At 44.3% G+C, this 18,192-nt stretch overlaps 1 protein-coding gene across 1 annotated transcript in view; it reads right to left on the bottom strand.

Moving 5' to 3' along the window:
* The window catches only part of SBNO2 (strawberry notch homolog 2), a 2,660,605-nt gene that overhangs the window by 2,457,448 nt on the left and 184,965 nt on the right, over positions 1–18,192 (bottom strand). Inside the window, exon 2 of the mRNA XM_044053813.1 lies at positions 7,400–7,609. Coding sequence (XP_043909748.1) covers positions 7,400–7,498 — 99 coding nt within the window. The 5' untranslated portion in view covers positions 7,499–7,609. The remainder of the gene's footprint in view (positions 1–7,399; positions 7,610–18,192) is intronic.

Raw genomic sequence — 18,192 nt, 5'->3', positions numbered from 1 at the left:
ATCCTTATTAGGAGGATGAACAGAAGAGGAAGACTCAGGCATCTCCTTTTTAGTGGCTGCGGCCACCACCATAGCTTCAACCGGGACTCCTTTTGTGAGATAGGTCTTGTCCTGGGGAGCGGTAATAAATTTACTTTGTTTGAGGGACCGGTTCCACTGTGTCCGGTGTCTCCCACGCCCTTCGAGCAATCAAATCCATTAACTCATCGAAGGGCGGAGTAACCCAGGAGGTAGAAGGTTGAGCACCAAATGCCTTCAGCAACATCGATTCGTCCTCAGTGGGGGCTAGGGACTGCCAATCACCCCTCTGTTTTAATATCTCCAAGATGTCCGCAAATGAGACATCCTCAGAGGGGGATTTTGGGGACCCCTCTGACTCATCCAAGTCAGTGTCAGAAGTCAGAGATTCCTGTGGGGAGTCTAAGTGCCTCCTCTTGCACAATCTTTTCCTCGGGACCTCATGGGAGGGAGATTCCGGTGAGGCCTCCGAGGAACAGGGGGCATACTCTAGGGATGGCTGAGAAAATGGTGCTCCACGCTTTGGATGTGTCGTGGGAAAAGAAACAGAGAGCGGTTCCTTAAAGGAGGGAGAAGACGCGTCCGATGAAGTGGTTGTCTGTGTAGACAAAACCTTCCTCATAAGGTCAAAAACCCCTGAACCTCGGGTCGAGGACTCCCCCGGTTCCGAAGAACATGGAAGAATCCGAGACACGGGGCCTATGGGTCTCGACCCAGAGGACGGAGCCGAGCCCATCTGTGCCGAGGCCCCGAGAGGGAGAGTCGGAACCGAAAGGTCGGTACGATTCTCAGTCCAGGAACCAAGGAGAGATCGTAGACTCCACGACTCACCTATCTGTTCCGATGGAGTCGAGGTAAATGGTGTCGATCATGCAATGGACGGTTTCGACACCGAGGGCTCCACTATCATCGGCTCATCCTCTTCCGGCTCCGAAGAGTGGCTGGGTCTCGAAGGAGGACCTGTTGGATATAAAGGAAGGCCTTCTAGTTTCGACACCAACTGGGAGGAAACTGCAATCAATTTGGAAAGGGCCGTGTTCTCCATAAGTTTCTGCACGCACGATCCACATCAGTATCAGATAATGGTCTGGAAGATCAGGTCTAAGGGGCCGAAGATGGCACCGACCGAAGAATAGACTGCGGCGGTAGCTCCGACACCGGTTCCAAGACCTGGGGCTCAGTGAGAGACAAACGTTCGACCCTCGGCCCCGAAGTCTGTGGAACCAGCGAACGAACTCTAGAAGATGTACTCTGAGCCGATGACATGGGCTCCGACATCTTCGACCCCTTCGAAGACTTAGAAGTCTGGTCAGACTTGTCCAAGGCCTCTTGGAAGGCAGGCTTAAGAAGCCCCCTGTCAACAGGTTTCCTGTGTCTATCTGTCATAACCCTCCCACTGAAGGAATGGCAAATAGAGCAATCCTCCTGCAAGTGGAGAGGGCCAAGACAGTAGACACAGGAAGTGTGGTTGTCAGTGATGGACATTTTCTGTCCACACTGACACCTTTCAAAACCAGACTTGGCTTTTTCAGACATAACAGTAAACTTAAAGAAGAGGATATTTAAAGTTTAATAATTTTAAGTTTAAGAGAATTTACAGTTAAGTAAGGGTAGGCCCCAAAGGGAAACCTACAAAAACTAACAATACACACACACTATAGTATAGAAAAATAAAATATCAAAAAACTATATGAGTATAATAACTTTTGAAACAAAGAAAAAGAACTATCTTATCTGTCTAACAACAAAATCTCTGGTCCGAGCTCTCGGTAGAGATGTGACCCGTTGCAGCAGCAAACTAGATCTGGGTAATGGCAGGGAGGATTGTGGGATATAGCCTGGTCTCGAGCTTCTCTAAGATGCAGAGCTTTGCTATGCGGCCGACTCGGAGCCGAGGATCGGCTCCGAACCCGTGTGTAAGAACAAACGGCGAGATTGAACACTCTCACATAAGGTCACACAATAGCTTGCCCCAAAGCTGTAAAGAAATTTTTGTTACCAAGAGATACATGAACCATTCATGAGGTATTAAAAGGCTGAGACACATGCTCCACACAAATATTACTTTTATCTAAAATAGAACTGTTTTAATATCCATTAACCAAACCAATAAATATAATCCAAATAAAACCAAGCTCATCCCTGTCCATATTCAGGCACAACTTAGATCTATGGATGGGAAACAGAAAATTTACCCCAGGACTGCCCCCTGTACTACTAATGGACAGAGGCAGCTCTTAAATGCTATTATCCCATATGTGGCTATGTTCAAATTATCCGTAGTATGACCCCATTTATTCTCATTACAGGTAATATATAATTATTGACCATGGGATGGGTAGGGCCAATCTATAACCAAATGGGACAAGTTACCTGGAACACAAAAGAGAATATGGCTAGGCTTAAAATGGCCTGCGACCGCAGCTAGCCTAGTACTTGCCCATGAACCTATATATTCATACATTTATTAACTAAAAAACAAAAAAGTTACTGGTTAGTGCTTTCATACATTCAGTACTTCATTGAAGAAATCTAAGCTACTCCCGTGTCAGGTTCGGGAGCCTTGAGATAGCACCTGACTAAACATGTTAATCAGAACTCTTCCACTGTGAAAGCAGGGGACTCAGCAAAACCAAAAAAAAAAATAAATAAATAAAACCGCTGATAAAAAGTATCAACTGGATTAACTTGGTTACTGACCAAAAAATAATAAAAACTGGAAAATCTAATAATTTGTGGCTGATCAGCAGGAAGCAAACCAGTCTGTACCCACTGTGCAAGAGAACAGCTTCTTGCAGCCTAGGTGAAAAAATTAACTAAATGCATTCAGAAAACTGTAAAGTAAATGAGACAGATTAAGTCAACTGATAGAATTTAGTCTTTTTTTTTTAGTCTTATTTTTTTTTGCCTTTTAAGAAACTATCCAGATGTACTGAGTCAAGCTGGCGAATTTATAATACTGAGAATGTACTGGTGATACTTAGGTTACACTAGTGAAGGCAGGTTATAAAAAAAAAAAAAAAACATTTGGTATGGAGGCGATTTCAGTAGCAGCTGTGCAAACAATTTATTCTGCAAGGAACAGCAAGTGGGTTAAGCTGAACAGAACTCAGACTTCATTCGTATGAACATATTCATCTAGTGCTTTTGTTTTATGCTCTGTCAGAAGAGGACAGACGGTTGCTTTCCTACGCATTTAACAGTAAAAGAAGAATTAAAGAAATGGGTAACAGCTAAAATTCAAAATCTGCCAAGGCAGACAGCAACTGTCATTAAAACAGTAGCCAACTCTTGGGACAAGTTGAAATGAATTTGAGTAGAAACGAAGATGAAGGAAATGAGACTACTTGGAAGGGTTGGTGAGAGGTAAATTATTGCATAGAAAGGAAAATGTTTGTAGCTCTTCCTCCACCTGTTCTTAAAGTGCCAAAGGAAAAAAAAAAAGGAGTTTTAGAAAAACTGATTTTCAGCAGCTATTTTCAACGATGATCCAAGAGTACAAAAATTGTTAGCACAATGAGTAAGACAACAGAGAGTAAAAACGGTACTAAAACTTGATCATCATATGGCAAGAAGGATATCTAAAGATCCTAAGAAGATAATGCAAATATATACAGCTGAGAAATGGAGAAGCCAAGATAGGGTGCAACTGGAAATATTTATGGAAGATTAAGGTTTACCAATGTTAGAGAAAGGAAAGGCTCAACTTCTGAAAGCCAGTGCAGACAGAGAAGAAATCTGTCAATCCAAGTGAAAATTCAGAGGAACAGATGGCATTCTTATAAAAGTCTGGAACTTGGGAAGGAAAAAAATGATAAAAACGTGGAAGGCATGTAATACTGTAGTGAAAGTGGAAGAACTGCCAGCAACCTAAAGGAAGTGGTAGTAATACTGATGAAAGTGGAAGGAAGTGGTAGTAATACTGATGAAAGTGGAAGAAGACTCACAAACCTAGTGCTATACAGACCAATTTCCATTTTAAATTACTACAAAAGCAAAAAGATTGTATTAAAATCATTATAAAAGTAATTATGTCTAGATTGGCATTGAAAATGGCAAAAATGCTACCTAAAGTGACAGATATGGGTCTACATCATTCTATAAAAGGAAACAAGACATTTGACATTACTGGTGAACATTGACAATTTAATGGGAATTAGAACATTAAAACACACCCTTTACTCTTGGTAATCGTGGATGCACAGGATGCACAGAATGCACTTGACAGGGTCTATTCAGATTTTGTGCAGAACAATGGCAGCATTTGCTTTTCCCACTAAAATGACAAGAGTTAATAATGCAAATACATGAAGGATCGGAGGTGAGATTAAAGGTGAGAGGGGTACAGTCAGGCAAATAGTATCCTTTTCCTCAGTATTATCTGCCTCATGTTTGGAGTCTTTAGCAAGAACAACAACGGATTCACAAACCCAGGGATACAACTGGTGTGATGAGAGAGAGTAGCCTGGTTTGTACCTGACAGATCGAGAACAGGAAGTCCTGGTGCTGTGGAATATTTTAAAACCATTACAGACATTTTTGGGATAAAAAGGAAACAGTGCGTCTACACATGAATTAGGTCAACAGTATCTATATCTGGGAACATAACACAAAATGAAATACATGAGTGAGTAGGTTAAAAAAAAAAAAAGACGACCTCAGTAGCTAAAACATGGCAAGACGCTAAACCAGAGATAATTAGAAAAGATTGAGACTGAAAAGGTTATGATTGTGGATTTGGATAGTAAGATACAAGCACTGAAAATAATTCTAATTCCCTTGGTTGTACAAGAGCCATGCATATATGTACTAGCCAGTTGAGATACCAAGGATGACAATAAGAACCTGAAAGCTTATTTAAGAAGGGAAAAGAGCAACAGCTAACTGGGATAATCTTAATCTCCCTAAGGAGCAAGGAGATTAGGAAAAGAAGATTTGAAGGGGTACTCAGGCCACACATTGTAGAGAATACAGAGTAAAGCTGAAAAAGATGACTGTGATACAAGGGGAAGTATGAGAGTAAAGAGAAATTAATATTTTGAATGCAAGCCATTAAGTAAGAGTAATACCCGTAGAGAATTTTACATTTATAAAAAAAAAAATCTGTACATTATAAAAGACTAAAGCAGTGCAAGACTTCAGCAAGGAGAAGCTTCCAACAAGACTATACAACAGTAAGGGTGCACAAATCAGGCAGGAGGTGAGTGGAAGGAACACAAATAAATTCGGTAAGGAACCAATGTACTGAGAGCAGATAGGTTGAGGGAGAAAAGTAGAATGACAGGATGCTAAGCAAGTACTTGACTTGCAGATTAGGAAAGTTTTCCCATATCAGGGACAGAAAGACTACTGGCAAAGGCAGTGTGAGGGAAGAATAAGTGAAAGACCAGCCTTGGTGTTGCCAAAAGGAAATGGCAAGCATGAATGGGGAAAAATAAGAAAATATATGTAGAAATTGTAAAACTGACCAAGTCTTGTCATTTGGTTAATCAGCTCTAAAAAGGCATGAGGACTCCATTACTGAAATCCCAACAATCCCAGTACTGCATTGTCTAGGGGAAGTTGCTTAAGTGGTGCCCAGTTACAATGCTCGATGGTGGATGTCAAATCTTTGGAGTCAAAGTTTTGGTTTCTTATGAGATAAGTAGTTTGTTTTGATGGGTATATATGATGCCAGCGTAGAAAGGTTGGGAGGTGGTCACTGAGGCTATCTGGGAGATGGCCAGAGTAATAGGAGGAGGCTGGTTTATTTGTTAGTATCCAATCAAATATAGAGTGCGTGTTGGATGACTTGTCAATTCTAGTAGGTGTTTGGTTAATCTGCAACTCCCAAAAACCCACTAGTCTATATTATTCCGTTTTATCAGGAATGGCATTAGAGGGAAACGTTCAGTACCTTTGTCAGGATCCAAAGAAATGACAATGGGCCAGCAGTGAGATTATTGTAAAGATACTTTGAGTATCTGGAACTCTCTAACACTGTCTAGCTTCTTAGCAGATGGAGACTGGAAATCCAGACATAATAAAGCAAATGAAAAGGCATCTTCCAGTGCCCAAAGAACTACAGTAATAGGCTTAGTAGCATCTATGTTCATAAGCTCATATAAACTTTTCTGAGAGTGAGAAACCTCTTAACTTTCCCATTTAAAGAAGTCATACTTTAGCAAGTGCCTCCAAATAAAATTTAATTATTAGAGGAGTCTAAGAATACAATGTCATCTTAGATTCAAATCCAATGGGGGAAGGAATATCAGTGGCTTAATCCAGTCCTTTACTAGGATCGGACAATACATCTTCCTCAGAAGAAAAGGGAACTGTTTTACTCTAAATGAGTTAAGAGTGGAAGAACAGAAGACTGAACGGACTGAACTGTTTTAAAGAAGCCTTGAGCAAAAGACTCCTTGTTGGCTTATTGACCTGGAGGGGTAGAAGTAGGGGGAATGTACTTAGTTTTTCTTTTATTTTTAAGCGTTTCCTAGTAATGTCTAGAAGTGTGGTCCTTGAGGTAGAAGTCATAGGCCTAACCTCCATACTTCACCCATGGACTTCCTCTCAAGTTGGTGGATACCTCCCTCACCTTCAAATAAGCTCAATCTAGATTCTCCTTCCACACCATCAGAGGCAAATGCTTGGCATCATCAAGCATGCAAGTATCCTGACTCATAATAGCCGATGAAATAGATGCATTAGAGGGCCCAAGAAAAGGAAACGGACAGTCTGGAGTCTGCAAAAGTGCTTGGGAGAGTCATCAGTCTCAGACAGAGAGAGAAGAGGGCATCCAGTTAACTAGCACCTCTCAAAGTTTTTTTCTTTTTTCAAGTGAGGGCAGAGGTCTGCAGATGAGGACAACACAGATGCACAAGCCAAATCCTATAAATGTTTATTTTCTGAGCAAGAGGGAGTCTTTGTATGGTATTTGACACCAATGCTCTGAAGCTGACCATATGGATAACTAAATGCAATGCTGATGAAAGTCTGCATAAACAGAGTAGCAGCAAAAAAGTTCTGAATTTTGGCCCATTAGTTCATAAGGGCAGACCTGCAGTGTGCTATAGGAAAAAGCCTGAGCTTTGTAGACTGGCTAGATGTACAAGTATCCTGGTGGTCAAGTCTCATCTGTATGGAATCCTACAACAGTGATCTTATACAGAACACTTCGGTTGTTTCACAATGTCCTGCAAGTATTATTGCCAAAATGACGTTTTCCAGTCTAGCAATTTTTCTGTACACTAGAAAAATGAGAAGAAAGCCCAAGTGAATATCATTTTATACCTCACAGGCTTTTCTACGCATTTGACACACTAAGGCCAAGCTCCTTACACAAAGCAAAAGAAATGCAATGTGAATTTAAACAAGCAGCAGCCAACAAAGCAGCACTCACCTCAAACGGAGCAGAAAAAGGACTCTGAGCACTGGATACTCCATACATAGTATGGGCTGTCTGCTGGTGTTCAGCTTGTGAATAATTCTCCCCATCCATGACAGGATGACCGAGAGAGTTAGGCACTGTTCGGCTGCATTATGTTCAAGAAGCACCAAGAATCCCAGGAACACCAACCAGTGCTTATTATATGCATCCTTTTCTCTGATCCTAGAATAAGGGACAAAATAAAATGAGAAACTTGCCACATCTTTAAAAACAGCAGCCTATACTTCTGTTATACTAACATTTCAAATTAAAATAACTCATTCGGTGATGCTAGCAAAAGTTTAAAACAAAAAAATAACCAAGCAACATATTACTCACATGCACACACTCACACGCATACACACACACCCACACACAGATGTACACTTACAATACAAAGCATTAAAGAAGCTCACTAAAGTGTAGCCACGAGGTAAAATTTCAGAAAGTCATCAAATGTCTGAAACCTGGTAAACACCTTCATATATCACTACTGAAATTCAGCATTTTACACTACATTTGCAAAATGTCACCTACAGGACACTGCCTTATGTACAGCAGCACTGTGTGTGCCCCCCTTCTCACACTGCAAACTGATGTAAAGTGTTTGAACGCAAGAGGTGGAAATCCCTGTATTAGTGCTTTCGTAACCAGGGTACCTTGCCCAATACCACTTCTACACATGCTGTCAAGGTGCACAAGATTCCCACCTTCTGAATTAAAGTTCAATTTCTGTTGTCTGGAGCCGTCATACTTCTTTTACCCATTAACCAGGACCACACTTCTCATCTCCCATTTCCATGTTCAGTGTTCATCCTTTAAAATATACCACAGTATTATGTTCATGCCTCACCTCCAGAGTTTGGGGATTATTCTTTATTTCAGTTCGCAACTTTGTTGTTTTCATATTCTCCATGACCATGTTGTTTTGCAGGCATACTGTGCCATCCCCACACCTTTCAAAAAACAGTGTTTGGATGCCAACTCTACATTCTTTACACGCAAGTTTGCCTTTGCCCTTGCTGTCTAAACACATAGCAAACATTTTAGTGGTCATATATGAAAGGACTGTAAAACAAATCTCAGTAAAATCTCAGTCAGTAAACCATGTGTAATAAAAGTATATGTTTGTTAGTGTACTAGTTTGAGATCAAACTTTAACAGATACAGGTGTAAACATTCTTAAAAGGAAAAAAAATGCAATAAACTAGTACACAAAATTCATTCACAACACATCAAACAAGCATAAAGCTGTGTTTACTCTGAGGGGTTGCAAGAGTTGCGCAATTACCATAATTTGGCATCTGTGTAATCCTATGTCTTCATTCTTCACCACAGATTCTAGGATCAGAGCTGGCAACATTCAACAGATTGATCCAAGGATCTGGCTCCTTCCTCTACCATAATGCCCTGCGGCCCTCTAATCCCCAGATTACTGTTTGCTAACATAATCCTGAAGCTACTGCTACCAAGGTACAGAGAAAATGACTCCAACGTCCTCTGCTATCAAACCAGGTAGGGGGATGGCGGGAGGAAAATGTGATGAATGAAGACATAAGATAACGCAGATGCCAAGTTATGGAAAGTACATAACTATCTGACATTATCCATGCCTTCATTAATCACCATAGGGTCAGAGTCCCCAGCTACCATACATCCCTAGGAGACCTCAAGGAAGGACATGCTGGAGCACTGTGGAGCCAAAAAAAGCCCTACTCCTAGAAATCAAATCGAGCTTGTAATGGGATATAAAGGTGTGAGGATTAGCCCAAGTGGCAGCAGCACAGATATCAATAGAAAGCCTTGCTACAAAGACTGAAGAAGTCGCCACAGATCTAGAAGAATGGGCCCCAACACAACCTGAAACCTCCAACTGGTTCAGATTGTACAACACAGAGATGCAGCTAGATATACATTTAGAAATAGTGACCTTAGAGACTGGAAGGCCACATCTGCCATCAGAAAAGGCCACAAAAAATTGCTCTAACTTATGAAAATCTTTAGTCCTATGCAAGTAGAACCAAAGCTGTCAGTGAATTAGAAGTTATGTACCTACCATAACGTTCCATGTTAGTTGTCTTCTCTCGCCTTCTTTCTTGCTGGATGGGTTCGGAGCCGATCCTCGGCTCCAACTCGGCACTTGCTTTAGCTCGAGAACTCCTTTTACCAGCTCGAGGCAACCCTATATCCCATGATGCAAGGCGGAACTACCTCAGATCTCGTTTGGTAGCTAACTTACCCTGCTAAAGACTATCCTAAAAAAATAAGGAACAACGGTTCCTAAAAGAGATCCTCCTAACAATGTACCGGAGGAAACAATCTAATAGGAACTCTCCAAGATCTGTCCAGGCCAGGGGGAAGGAGGGAGGACTTAAGAAAGAAGGCGAGAGAAGACAACTAACATGGAACGTTATGGTAGGTACATAACTTCTAAATGTTAAGTTGTCAATCTCGCCTTCATTCTTGCTGGATGGGACCGCGTCCCTAGCACCTGTATCCCGGGTGGCTCAATGGAACAGACTCTTGAGAACTGTGGAACCAAAACTGGCCCTATCTCTAGAGGCCAAGTCCAACTTGTAATGAGAAACAAAGGTATGAGGCGTGGCCCAAGTAGCTGCTGTACAAATAGTATCAATGGGTAGTCTATCTTGAAAGGCTGCAGAAGTGGATAGACTCCTGGTTGAGTGTGCTTTAGGCTTAGAAGATAGCTGTTTGCCCCTGAGAGAGTATACATAGGAAATAGTAGAAGTCAACCATCTGGATAAGGTCACTTTAGATACTGGAAGATCTATCCTGTTTTCTGCATAGGAGACAAATAATTGGTCCGATTTTCTGAATTGTTTAGTTCTATGCAAATAGTACCTGAGCTGACGATGGACATCCAAAAATGCAGTTTCTGTTCAGCTCTGTCGGAATAGTTTGGGAAAAAGACTGGTAGGTCTATAGATTGATTAATGTTGGTTTGAGATACGACTTTGGGAAGAAAGGAAGGGTTAGTTCTTAATGATACCCTGTCCTTATGAAAAACCAAATAAGGGGAACGAATGCTGAGAGCTTGAATCTCTGAAACCCTTCTTGCAGAAGTGACAGCCAGTAAAATATAGTTTTCCAGGTCAATAACTTCAAAGAACATGAAGCAGACGGTTCAAGGGAGGTAGTATCAAGGATGCCAACATTAAGTTCAGATCCCATTGCGGAGGAGGATGCTTTATAGGTGGTTTTAGGAGGAAAACTCCTCTGAGAAAGGCCTTGCATAACCTATGAGACATAATGTTATTGTCATGCAGGCCAACATGATACTTAGAAATAGCAGCCAGTTGTACTTTGACTGTAGAAGACGAGGATCCTGAATGAAAAACCTCCGCCAGGAAATCTAAAACCGAATGTACAGGAGCAGTAAAGGGGTCAATATTTCTGGAATTAGCCCAAATAGAAAACGCCGCCACTTGCTAGCATATACAGTCCTAGTGGACGACTTCAAGGAAGAGACTAAAATGTCTCTGACTGAGTCCGAAATCATCGGTAACCTGGCTAGGGTAGGAAGTGGAGCAACCAAGCAGTGAGGTTGAGAGAATGAATGGCCCGGTGCTGCTGACCTGATTGGTGGATCAAAAGATCCGGAACTGGGTCCAGATGCCAGGGCTGCACCAGAAGATGACGATGCAGAGACGGAAACCAAATTTGTCGAGGCCAATATGGGGCAATGAGGATCAACTTGGCTCTCAAAACGGTGGCTTTCTGAATGACTTGTGGAATCAAGGGAAAAGGAGGAAAAGTGTACAGAAGTCCCCGGGGCCAATCCTGGGTTAGAGAGTCTCTCAGAGGTTGGCCTGGAAGGGGAAAGAGAGTGAAGAAATCGGGGCACTTGTTGTTTTGAGGAGTAGCAAAAAGATCGCAACAAGGAGTGCCCCACTTCAGAAAAATCTGATCCACTACAGATTGATTGAGAGACCACTCGTGAGGCATCAGAATGGATCTGCTCAGCCTGTCCGCTAATAGGTTGGACCTGCCGGGGATGTGCGTTGCTATCAGAAACCGCTGAGAAGAGATCGCCCACTGCCAAAGTCTGAGAGCTTCTCGACATAACGGATAGGACCTGGTCCCACCCTGCTTGTTGATGTACCAGACTATGGACATGTTGTCCGTCTGTACTGCAATAGTCCCTGTGGGAAGAAAGTCGTTGAGGGCTTGCAACGTTAAAAGCACTGCTCTCATCTCCAGGACATTTATGTGCAGATGGTATTCTATGGGTTGCCACGTCCCGTGGACCATCCTGCCCTGATAATGCCCCCCCCACCCGATCAGAGAGGCATCCGTAGTGACTGTGGCAACCGGAGGAGGGGGAATAAAGGGTCGGCCCAGATGAAGAAGAGGGGAAGACATCCACCAGTTCAGATGAGCTCGGCACGACTGTGTTACCAAGATTTCGTGCCTCATCGGGAGACTGTGGTACGACCACTGCGTGAATAGCATCCACTGCAGAAGACGCATGTGGAAGCGAGCCAGAGGTAGAAGAACAATGGCCACAGCCATAAGACCTAGAACTTTCAGAATAAATCTGGCTTTGATCTTGTTGCTTTGCAAAAGAAGCCGAACAAATTTTTGGATGTCCAGAATTCTTTGATCTGTTACTCTGGCTAACATTTTGACGGTGTTTAATTCTGCGCCTATAAAGGTAATAGATTGGCAAGGCAGCAGAGAAGATTTTTCGAAGTTTACTGAGATTCCCAAACTCCTGCAAAGCTGTAGAGTGTAGTCTCTGGACTGAAGGAGCTGACACTTGGTGGTGGCGGAGAGGAGCCAGTCGCCCAAATAGGGAAACACCTGGAATCCTCGACGTCTCAGATGAGATGTGACCACTGCCATGCATTTGGTAAACACTCTGGGGGCTGAAGTGAGACCAAAGGGCAGGGCTCTGAATTGGTAATGACTGGTCCCTAGCCGAAAGCGGAGAAACCTTCTGGAGCGTCTGTGAATCTTTATGTGATAGTACGCATCCTGAAGGTCTATAGAGCACACCCAGTTGTCTTTGCCCAGAAAGGGCAGAATGGACTGAAGCATGACCATCCGGAATCTTGCCTTCTTGACAAATCTGTTCAGATTGCTCAGGTCTAATATTGGTCTCCAATCTCCCGTCCTTTTGGGGACCAAAAAGAATCTGGAGTAGATGCCGGATACTACCTGGTCTGCTGGCACAGTCTGGACAGCTCTTTTTCCTAGGAGCTTTGAAACCTCCTGTTCTGCCAAATCCCTTTGACCGGGTGAGATGTCTGGAAGGGATTTTTGAGGTACGGGAAACCTTTCGAAGGGGATTTTGTAACCCTCTGATATAATCGACTGTACCCATTTTTCTTGAGATAGGGATTGCCAGACTACTGGGTACAGCGAAATCCTTCCCCCGACTGCCTCCAAGGGTGGACAGTCGGGCAACACCTCAGGGATGCTGAAAGGGCTTCTCAGGAAGAGACTCCCTGTTGCCCTGGTTCTGAGGACCCCCCCTGCCTCTAGGGTGGCGTCTATTATTGTTACCCCCTCTGCCTCTGGGGGTAAACTGACCACGTGTGTCCGGTGTAGCTCCTTGGGCTTTACGGAACCACATCTTCCCCCCCTTCTGACCCTTGGGGTATGGCCTAGAAGGAGTGGAAAACTGGACTCCAACGGCAGAAAGAGTTTTACCATCCTGCTCACACCTGGTCAAGGTATCCTTCACCTGAGGTCCGAACAAAGCCGAACCATCAAAGGGGGTATTAGTGAAGGACGCCTTAAAGGGGTCCGCAAAATTACAAAGCCGCATCCAGGCTTGGCGTCTAAGAGCAACTTCTGTGCCTGCGGCCCTGCTCGCTCCATCGGCCGCATAGGATATGAGCCGCATGGAGGAGTTAGATATGGAATTCAGGATAGCCAGCTGCGAGGCAATCTTTTCCTGAGCCCCAGCAGCAGAAGGATCCTGGACTACTTCTCCCAGTTCCTTGAGAATATCTCGTTGAAGCCTGGTGAAGTGACAAAGATAATTCAGCGAACGCATAGCAAAGGTCACTGAAGAAAACATCCGCTTTCCATACCTGTCCATGGTCCTAGAGTCTTTATTAGGAGGATGGACAGGTACCGAAGGATCCGCCAGTTCCTTCTTAGTGGCAGCCGCCACCACCATAGCATCCACCGAGACACCCTTGGAAAGGAACTGTTTGTCCGAAGGGGCTGTAATGAATTTGGATGGTCTTCTGGGGACAGGTTCCACAGAATCTGGAGCCACCCACGCCTTACGAGCCACTACCTGCATAAGTGGGTCGAAAGGCGGAGACACCCAGGAGGTGGAGGGTCGGGATCCAAAAGCCTCCAGGTATACCGACTCATCCTCGGAGGGGTCAATGGAGGGCCAATTTTCCCTCTGTTTGAGGAGCTCAAGGATGTCTGAAAAGGAGACATCCTCAGAGGGGGACCGTGGGGAACCCTCCGACTCATCCAAGTCGGTATCAGATGTAGTAGACTCAGGGGAATCTGTGTGTTTGCTCTTACACGTCCTCTTCCGAGGGGTTCCTGCAGGATCAGGAGAAACCTCGGAAGAGGAGGAAATTCCCAGTGGAGAAACCTGGGGCGATGGATCCCTGGGCCTGAGAGCAAGAGGCTGGCAAGAGGCATCTGCAGGCACTGAAGAGGGAGGAGCTAGAGGGATGGACCGTTGACCAGGCTCAGAGGCCAGGACACTCCTCATCACCTCAAAGGCTCCTCTCCCGGGAGGCCAGAACACACCGCTCAAGAAACAGGAATGGTCGGCTCCAGAGAGAGAAGGCTCCGAGGCAGTCGGCCGAGCTTACCAAGCGAAGCCCGAGAGGAGAGCGGGTCGGACAAGGGTCCGATGCCACTAGCCCCTCGGAGCCGACAGTGGAAACCCGACCGGATCCCTCCAAGGAAGGTCTCAAGGAGGAGATCGGAGCCGAGGCACGGAGCCGAAGGATGTATCGGCTCCGGCATGAAACAGTCGCTGTCCCGAAGCTCGGCTCGAACTACGGTGTGGAGTCGGACGCCCAAGTTCAAGAACTGGGGCTACAGCCGAAGTCTGTTGAGCCGGGCTATGGAGCATTTGGGCCAGTGCCTGAGACTTCAACAGCCTGCTTACCACCCTCTCTAAATCGTGGTCAGACAGCCTGGAAGATCTCGAAGATCGGCTCCGATGGCTCCGCTCCGACAAAAGAGGAGACCCCGGAGCCGAGTGGATACTCAGAACAGAAGGGGACCGGGATCTCTTGCGGGTCGAAGCCATCGGAGCCGAAGTCCCTTGAACCCCAGATGGAGCCGAGGATATCTCGGCTCCGATGCTGGATAAAGTGTCGGCTCCAGCCGGAGCCGACAAGGCCACAGTAGTCAGGGTGTCGGAGCCAGCTGGCGCCGAACCCACTACTTTCACAGAAAATGTATCGGCTCCAGCCGGAGCCGATATCGGCTCCGATGGAGCCGGAGCCACCGAAGGAGGCTTGGATACAGTAGCCTGAGCCTTCGATGGTTTAGGAGGTTTTCCTGACCCTAATTTAGGAGGAGAACCTTCTGGCTTAAGTAAGCCCCGGAGGATGAGTTTATTCCTCCTTTCCTGCAGGACTCTCTGGCTAAAAGCGTGACACAAAGCACAGGAGTCCTGCAGGTGCAAAGGCCCCAGGCAGTACACACAAGAAGTGTGACCGTCTGTCAGAGACATTTTCTGACAGCACTGGTCACACTTCTTAAAGCCCGAGACCTTGCCTTCCCTAGACATCCTAGGAGGAAGTAACACACACAAAAACCCCAACAAACACACAAATTAATCCCCTACACACAACACACAGGAAGGGATTAACCAAAAGGGTTTTAGGCCTAACTAAAACTTTATACTAAGGTTTACAAAAGGGTTATAAAGTTTGAAAAGAAGGGAATAGGGTAGGCTGTAATACACTACAGACTATACTAAGACTAAAAGGGGAAAATAAAGTCCTAACTAAGCTTTTTTCTGATTTTACTAGAAAATCACTTACCTCAGCTGGCAAAGGAGACCTCTTTCGCTAAGCGGCAAACGAGATCTGAGGTAGTTCCGCCTTGCATCATGGGATATAGGGTTGCCTCGAGCTGGTAAAAGGAGTTCTCGAGCTAAAGCAAGTGCCGAGTTGGAGCCGAGGATCGGCTCCGAACCCATCCAGCAAGAATGAAGGCGAGATTGACAACTTAACATCATATAATATATGGAGGACATAGTCCATTCTGTTAGAATAGTTGGGGAAACTGAATACATTAAGGGTAGACTCAGACACAATCATGGGCAAGAAGGAGGGGTACATTTTCAGAGAGACCCTGTCCTTGTGAAAAGTCATGTAAGGAAGAGTAATGGTGAGAGCTTGCAATTTCTGAGACTCTCCTAGCTGAAGTGATAGCGACGAGAAGGGCCACCTTCCAAGACAGAAACTTGAGATCACGAGAACTAACAGGTTCAAAAGGGACTCCTAGTCAGAGACTACTGAATCAACGTGAGGTCCCAAGGTGTTAAAGGGTCCTTAATTGGAGGATGAAGCAGAAAGATCCTCTTCATAAATGCCTTACAAAGCCAAGATGAAAAAGGTGGATTCGGAGCTCTTGTGAAAATTGGAAATAAACACCAAATGTAACTTACTAGTGGAAAAACTTGCTCCCTCTTGGAAAAGGGAGGACAATAACAGAAATATATCTGAAACCAATGCAGAAAAAGGATCCAGATTCCTGCCCAGATCGAAAACCTTTTCCACTTACTGCTGTATGCTTTTCTGGTAGAGGGTTTTTGGGAGGCCAAAATGATGCATTTAATGGGGGATGCTAGCCTGGACTGTTTAAATATAAGTGCAACTGGAGAAACCATGCGGTTAGGCGAAAGGTCTGAATGTTTGGGAGAGGAAGCCGCGATGGATGGAAAATCAGATCCTGATGGGGAGCCAGTATCCTTGGCGGATATTTCAGATAACACCCGATGAATGGAAACCACTACTGACACGGCCAGACGGGCAATGAGGATATGGGATGTCCTCCGGTGTGGAACTTTCTGCAGAACCTTTGGTATTAAGGAAACAGGAGGGTATGAATAAAGGAGACCCGGAAACCAATCATGGACTACAGCATCCCTTGGTGACTCACCCTGAGGGGGGATCTGGGCGAAATACTTCCTGTATTTGTGGTGGTTGATTGGAGAGGCAAAGAGGTTGTAGCACGGCTGACCCCAACGGTCAAAAATCTGATTTGCCACTGAAGGATTGAGGGACCACTCAAGGACTCACCAACAAGTTGGAATCCCCAAGAATGTGTGTTACAATAAGAAAGCGGCTGGAGGATGTAGCCCATTCCCACTCTCATAGCCTCTCTGCACACTGGGTAAGTGTGTGATCCCTCTCGTTTGTTGACATTCCAGACAACTCCCATGTTGTCTCTCTGAATTGCAATCGCCCCTAGAGGAAGGCAGTCCTGGAAGTCCTGCAATGAAAGAAGAACTCAGCCCTCATCTCTAGAACATTTAAAGGACAACCGCACCCTCAGACTCAAAAAACATACTAATTTCATCATGGTTTGATGTTTCCTACATTTTAATAGCACTCAGACTATTTTGAGCTTTTTAGATATTTTTAGATGCAATTTCTGACTCTGACCACATGGGGTCTGGCATATTGAAAAAATTCAGACTGTTTACTCTGCCTCTAAGTATCCCAGAATGCATTATTTGTCTCCAAAAAATTGCATCAGATCTGCCACGTTTTGCCTTAAGCTGCTGTCACTTCATTGACTTAACAGGCATTCACTGCAGTCTTAAAATCCCCTACTTTTGGTTAAACTTGTTATCCTTTTTCAATGACCACTTGAAACACAAGCAGTGCAAATGCTACAGAACAGAACTGAAAGGTGTATTTTCTAGCTCTTTCATCTTAGAAATGCTAAATTGCTTTCTTTTGTGAAGGCTGAAATCTAGCTCTTCAAGGAATCTCCCCTCCCACTTCACACCTACCTTCCCTAGCTGTCAAAGAGCCAAGGGTAATTTGACCCATTATCTGCATGTGATCGACAGCTTGTCACAGCAGGTGACCAGAGTAATGTACTGTTTGCTTGTCAGCCTTTTCCTTCTTACAGTGGGAGACTTTTTTGTTGCACTACTCCTGTCAAATTTAAAACCAAGCTACATAGCACTGGCAATAATCCCTGCTTTGCAAAGCAGTCTGCCACTTATTTTCCCTTCCTGTTTAAATAGCTAACAAATGATGCACTATAAACTTGAAATATTTTAGACTTGCATGACAGCACCCACATGCTTTTTGAGTCAATATTTAAAAAAAAATATGGTAGTGCATACACACACTGCTTTACTTCTACAATGATTTAGATTTTTACATTTTATAGCAGTGTACTAACCAAGCAGAGAAATCTGGTTCAAAAGCAAGGATAAATTGATCCTGAAATACCTATGAACCTCAGCGCAAGAAATTAGGACAAAGCCATACATAGAAGTGGGACAAAGGCACAAATGGAAAAGCGCAGTCCGGGTCTGAACTGTCTGCAAACAGCTACAGTTAACTTTGAGTATGTGTCTACCGGTTTGAGCCAATATTCATTTTCCCCTGGAGAGCACTCTGCTTTGGCTTGTAAGCAGCCCCCCCCCACCACACACACACACACACACACACACATTCCACTTTCTCTTATTCCCTTCTGTTAGCAAATAGTATCCGCCATAACTCATCAATACTGTGTGTTTGTAAATTTAAACTATGACCACAGTAGCCTACTGATAC

The sequence above is a fragment of the Protopterus annectens genome, chromosome 13.part0, assembly GCF_019279795.1.
Source record: "Protopterus annectens isolate FY-2018-M chromosome 13.part0, PAN1.0, whole genome shotgun sequence".
NCBI classification, from domain to species: Eukaryota; Metazoa; Chordata; order Ceratodontiformes; family Protopteridae; genus Protopterus; species Protopterus annectens.
Note: the sequence above shows the minus strand (reverse complement) of the source record. Positions and strands in the feature narration are given on the sequence as shown.